Genomic DNA, 6,862 nt, shown 5'->3' with positions numbered 1-6,862 from the left:
GAAGATCACACCATATCTAAGCAAACTGTTCATGTAAGTATAATAGTCACACAACAATGATTCAGTGTTGCAACATTCTCGAAGCATTCTTAGCACATAGCAGCATTTACTTAATTTTTTACTCAAAACTTCTAGATGCTTTTCTCACCTCAAGTGCTCATCCACCCATATACCGAGGAATTTTGTATATGGAGCTTGTACAATAACATAGTTCCCTAACTCACCGTTTACTCTTCTTATGGCTTTACTTTTAATATTACTGAAATTCATCAATACCGTTTTATCGTTATTTATGATCAAAGCATTATCACTAAACCATTTTCCTGTCTCATTTATTATCCTACAGACACTCTGCTGCAGATCATCCCCAGTGTACCCTTTTATAAAAATGCTAGCGTCATCAGCGAACATCACCGTTTCTGCAACTGTCAGATGGTTTGGCAAATCGCTTATGTACATGAAGAACAGAAGAGGTCGTAACACGTAACGCTGGGGCACTCCATAGCAAGTTGTTTTTTTTTTTTAATCTGAAAGATACTCTTTGCCATCATGAAAAAGAAACGATGTCCACGACGCGCAAATAAATGTAAACAGCTGAAGAAGGAGTGAACGTAAAATGAATGTTCTTTCAAAAAAGCGTGTTTTGAGGTGTAATTTGCTGGCGTGGCACGTCGAGAAAAGGGTGCTGTTCATAATGTAATGCTACAACATACATTAATGTCGCGGACGTTATAGTTTTGACTCTATCCACTAGGAGCGCTCCTGTCGCGTCAAGTGACGACGCTGCCCGCCAGCTCATGTAAATATGTGAATCAGGCCTGCGGGTCTCCAAAGGTGGCCCATGCCTGCCTACTTTATATCGTAATGAGTACCTCGGCAGTCGTTTTTTTCTGAGCAAATATGCATATAACCTTGTATATGTAATTTTAGATTTGCATACGTAGTGCCTTGATTGACGAAAGTTCGCATTTGATTGCGTCATTTGCTTTATTTAACCAAGCCGGGAATGAGAACCTGGCAATAGTCAGCGAGAGAACCCGATCACAAATGAATAAACGAATGGTTTAGTTTCTGCTTCCGACTAGGTGAAATTACCTCCTACCTTACTGTGACACTTGAGCGAATTCCTTCCTGTGTCATCGACGACAGTTCGTCAAAACAAGTCACATTTTTCTCACGAAGTTCAGAAATTCATGTGGATCATCGAGTCTCAATTCCTCCATTAATAGGGAATCAATACGTCCCTGGCTTCGTCCATTGCCCATGCCTGCCTACTTTATATCGTAATGAGTACCTCGGCAGTCGTTTTTTTTCTGGGCAAATATGCATATAACCTTACATTTGTAATTTTCGATTTGCATGCGTAGCGCCTTGACTGACTAATGTTCGCATTTGATTGCATCTTTTGCTTTATTTAACCAAGCCGGGAAGGAGAACCTGGCAATAGTCAGAGAGAGAACCCGATCACAAATGAATAAACGAATGGTTTAACTCCTACTTCCGACTAGGTGAAATTACCTCCTACCTTACTGTGACACTTGAGCGAATTCCTTCCTGTGTCATCGATGGCAGTTTGTCAAAACAAGTCACATCCTTCTCACGAAGTTCAGAAATTCATGTGGATCTTCGAGTCTCAATTCCTCCATTAATAAGGAATCAATACGTCCCTGGCTTCGTCCATGAGTCCTAGCCAGGGTCGAATCAAACACTGTCTGGCTTTTCGTCATCTTGCTCTAAGGATTATAGGTAGCCTCAGGCCAATGACTCCAAATGCGTCCTCTGCGTGCATAAATGTAAGTTTTGATAAAAACATGCTTGTGCAACGAAGTGTCATATAAAACGAACAGTTGAGCCTGTAATTCAGTACAATAATCACATAATACCGTTACAGCTTCGTAAGAGAATGACAAGTATTTAATAAATAAGAACCTTGACCTCTCAGAATTTTTTAATTCGAAAGAACGACTTTACAAGGAATCAGGCACTCGCCTTTGAGTTTCGAGTGCTACTGCCGTCCAGTGCTCATGCGCAGGTTCGCGCCAATTGTACATCTCAGGTGCATCGCGTAGTGTTGGCTTAAATCGCCTTCGAGTGACGTATAACACTTAAGACATAGTAATAATATTCTTCTTTTGCTTTTCTTCCTAATAGGTGTTTCGGAGGATTATACCACAATCATCAGCTTGATTTATTTCCGTTAAAAAGACGCGTGTACGACTTTTCTGTGGATAAGTTGTGTCTGTCCTGCAGTAGTCACGGACTTTTTTTTCCAGTATCTAGGATCTATGCACATACACTTCCTGTAAACTAAAATTGTCAGAGGCTCTTTTTTACTTTTGTTCTTTGGGGCATGTTATGTTCTCTCATAACAGATTTAAATTCTTTTTATTTTATAAATCACTCACGATGAGCCCATTTCATCATATTGCCATCATCAGGTGCTCTTACATGTAATATCGTTGCTGCCATGTCCTGCCTGTTTTTAGAAATTCTAAACTGAAAACGCTATAATAAATCCACTTGATAATGCAGATACAGCCCTCGAAAAAGCGTACGTGGGTAGCGATAAATGTCGTTGGTTAGACAGTAATTTGTATTTTCATGTTGTTATTCATAATGGTCACGGTCAGTCTGACCTAACATGTCTGCATTTAGGTTTAACTAGCGATCCACCTCGGCTTCAGACGGGAAGCACTATTCTGTTTACGTCCTGACGACTTCTCTGGTAATATTGTTTGCAGGACACTGCTTAGAGTTAAGATTAAAATTCAGAAAATAACGTTAGGTAACTGAATATTGTTGGATTCCCTTTTTAATTAGTTACTTTTATCTGTGCGCAGCTTAAGCCCAACACGCCCAGTGAGCTCCGTGACCCAGGTGCTAAATGACTGATGTAGCAACAACGGTATTGCTGTGTTGTTATTTCTCATTAACGTGACAGAAAAATGTCAGGAGCATTAACCAATGTTAAGATTTACCATATACGTTGCTCAATAGTTCTTCATTAACTCACCTGATGAAATTTACTTCGTAAGTGTATGCGTCTACTAACAACAATACTTTTATGTCGCTACGCTCTTGTTATTACTATTTCAAACCAGCCACCCTTATTTTTCTGTACCTAACGAAATTAAAAAAAAATAAGTAAATAAAAAACTTAATTTGTTCAGCTTGAAAATTACACATCTGACGTCTAGTTCATACTTTTGAATGAATAAATCTGATTTAGCTATAAGACTTTGGGAGTGTTCTTACCGCAGACTATAATTATTACGAGCAACTAACTTCATTGAATTAATGAACAGAGTGCATTTAAAGCTTCAGAGCTGGATATTAAAATTTTACTCTTTCTTTTCTTTGTTTTAGGTAAGATTTTACTTGTCGCACAGTTTCTTTTCTTCAATAGTTTTTGTTAAATGTAGGATCGAAATCGTAATAACGTAAAACTACACATATTACTTACACGCTACCCGCACTAATACGAAATAAACAACGCGTTCTGTCTCTGATATGCTTTTTTTCTCTTTATTGTACTTCATTGCCTCATCTGGGGCTGGCTGGGAGCAGCCGAAAGACATTAATTATACAATAGAAGACATTTAAAATTACAAAGGAGAAAATATGGCGGACATAAATAAAAAATGGGGGAACATAATGGAAGAGAACAGACAAAAAGGGGGCGACTGTAAAATGGAGATAAAAACCTTAAAAAAGTATTGAGCACGAAAAACCTCATGCTGGGGCAATTAAAAGAACACAAGGCGAAGTATGCCTGGAGCATAAAAGTAGCAATGGACGGCGTAGCACATAACGATCACTGACAGTAACACAATGTACAAGTCCAGCACACAATTAAAATCACAGCTCTGTACGCACAGGAGAATAGCACCAAACACAACACTGACGTACCACACTGAAGACGATGAGCAAACACATGATCTGCCAGGGGCATGGAGATGAGGGAGAAGGGAAGACAGGAGGGAGAGGTGGAGAGGGGGCTGATATGCTTTACCACAGAACTCCTTTATAAGACTGACTCTCTGCTGTTCAAACCATACTTTCTACTATATCGAAAGAACAACACCTCGTCCCTCTTTATAGTAATGTATGAAGGGGGGGGGGGGGGGCAAAAGTAACCAGAATCGTAATGCTGCACATCGTGTACTTGTAGTAGCAGGTTGCGCCGCCAGAGGGTTAGCAGGAGCTCTGCTGAGTCATTCTGCCACGCGGCGTCACCCAACAGTGAATAGTGTGGTTTCTTTGGTAGTTCTTTGAGTGTGCTTACAGTCCAGACGTGACATGAGGAAATGGCTATTTCGTACGAACAACGTGTGGCAGTGAAGTTTTGTTTATTCCTCGGCAAGAACGTAGCAGAAACTGTTGCGATGATTCAGACAGCCTACAAAGACCATGCTCTTAGTAAAACGCAAGTGTACGAATGGTTTTCTCGGTTTAAAAAGGGAGAAATGGTGGTTGAAGATCAGCCCCGTCCCGGTCGATCTTCAACTGCTCGAAGCGAAGACAACATCGACAAAATCCGTGATCTCATCAGCGAAGATCGACGCAGGACAATCGACCAACTCGAGAACTTGTCCGAGTTGTTCTGGAGCTCAATTCAGCGCATCTTGACCATCGATTTGGGGATGCGAAGAGCGGCATCAAAATTCGTGCCGAAGCTTCATGCCAGAGATCAAAGGGATCGTCGTGTTCAAGCCTGTCTCGAAATGAACGACGCGTTCAAAGATGATCCACATTTTTTCAACCAAATCATTACAGGTGATGAGTACGATCCAGAAAGTAAACAACAGTCAAATGGTTCAAATGGCTCTGAGCACTATGGGACTCAACTGCTGAGGTCATTAGTCCCCTAGAACTTAGAACTAGTTAAACCTAACTAACCTAAGGACATCACAAACATCCATGCCCGAGGCAGGATTCGAACCTGCGACCGTAGCGGTCTTGCGGTTCCAGACTGCAGCGCCTTTAACCGCACGGCCACTTCGGCCGGCAAACAACAGTCATCACAATGGAATTCACCTGGCTCACCTCTACCAAATAAAGCTCGACAGGTGAAATCGAATGTGAAAACGACGTTGATCTGTTTTTTTGACATCAAAGGGATCGTACACTCTAAATTTGTCCGTCAAAACCAGACAGTAAACCAACAATTCTATTTGGAGGTTATGAAACGGCTTCGCAGAAGTTTATCGCGAAAACGTCCGGCTTTGTGGGATTATGGCGTGTGGTTCCTACATCACGACAACGCTCCCGCGCACACGGCTCTCAGCGTTCGCCAGTTTTTGGCCTCAACGAAGGCGACTACCTTGACCCACGCGCCCTATTCGCCGGGTTTAGCACCCTCGGACTTCTTCCTATTCCCGAGGATGAAAAAAGACTTGAGGGGGAAGCGTTTTGCGGATGTGGAAGACGTAAAACGCAATGTCATGGAAGTGCTGGCAGGTATCAAAGAGGACGAATTTAAAAGGTTCTTCGAACACTGGAATGAATGTTTGGACAAGTGTATTAATGCTAATGGAGAGTACTTCGAAGGAAATTAAGGTTGTATTTGAAAACAATAAGGTATATGCTTTCTAGAAAGAAATTTCGTTTATTTTTGGCCTCCCCCTCGTATTTCGTGATGACGTAAAGAAAATTCTTCGTAATTTGTGGACAGTTATCTTCTGGGTTTATGTAGGGCACTGTCATGGAGAGCATTCGGGTTCAACGGTTAATCTCCGAGGCATGATGTCGGTGGTTTCTCGTATTAACGACCAGATTCCGTCACCACTGAAAACAGCCAAGTTTTGACCAAAAACCACTCATAGAAATGTACATTGTGGTATTTCATACACTTTTATTGGTAAAACTTGAATGACGCTAACGAGTTAGATGGTTAAGTAGAGCCTTTGGCCGCAGGTCGCACGCACAGCCGCGACTTCCGGCTGTTCCGCGAAGGCGAGCCGGCCAGCGCCGGCCTGCAGGTGTTCGCCGAGACGGGCCGCTGGGACGGCCTGCCTGCGGGCAGCGGCGTGCTGGACGCCTTCGACGCACCGGCCGTGGCGAGCGGCCAGGGCGACACCTCAGCCTCCTGCTTCGTCGACGGCAACCACACTCTGGTGAGTTCCGGTAGCTTTCTGATACAGTACTATGTCTTCAATGATCCAGCAGTTGTGGCCGAGCGGTTCTAGGCGCTTCAGTCTGGAACCGCGCTGTCGCTATGGTCGCAGGTTCGAGTCCTGCCTCGGGCAGGAAGAAAGCGTAACCCTGTGTGGACCGAGGAACACAATATATTGTAATTTTGCAGGTGGACGAAGGAATAACGGACACTAAAATGTATGAAGCCAAAGTCAGCGAGTTGCTCCAATATACACTCATCTTCAGAAAAAAAACAGGACACCTTGAGCAACTAGAGATAGGCCGTTCATATTCACAGGACATATAAATCAATATGTTCTGCAGAAGTGATAAACATTTGAAACATGTCGGCGCGCGGGTTCAACGTCAGCATCGATATTGCGGCGCAGTACCACCACCCACCGGTAAAATTTGGCAGTGGCTCTCGTTGTCACTATTAAGCCATGTGCGCCTCGCGTTCTTGCCGTTTATTCTTTGGCATTTTTTCACATCGAGTGTTATCTTGTTTCTTCCTTACTTACTGGCGTAACAAAGTTACTGGCTTGCTTCCTTGAGTGGCAGCAGCAGCGCTTATCTGTCGTACTGTCTTTGGTGTGACAGATGGTATATCCCGGGTGGTGCTGGTGTGTGTGCTACTCAGTCGGTTAGGATGAAGCAGTGAGGAAGTCTCCGTGGCGCGAGGACAGGCCGGGACCACTGGCGGCGTGCACGTGCTGTCGGATCCTGA

General features: G+C 43.2%; 1 protein-coding gene across 1 annotated transcript in view; it reads left to right on the top strand.

The window, feature by feature from the left end:
* Positions 1–6,862, top strand: part of LOC126260490 (spondin-2-like) — a 250,824-nt gene that overhangs the window by 181,282 nt on the left and 62,680 nt on the right. The window contains exon 2 of the mRNA XM_049957818.1: positions 5,917–6,116. Coding sequence (XP_049813775.1) covers positions 5,917–6,116 — 200 coding nt within the window. The remainder of the gene's footprint in view (positions 1–5,916; positions 6,117–6,862) is intronic.

This window comes from Schistocerca nitens, chromosome 5 (genome assembly GCF_023898315.1).
Source record: "Schistocerca nitens isolate TAMUIC-IGC-003100 chromosome 5, iqSchNite1.1, whole genome shotgun sequence".
NCBI classification, from domain to species: domain Eukaryota; kingdom Metazoa; phylum Arthropoda; class Insecta; order Orthoptera; family Acrididae; genus Schistocerca; species Schistocerca nitens.
The sequence above is the reverse complement of the archived record's forward strand: the minus strand, read 5'-3'. Positions and strand labels throughout refer to the sequence as shown.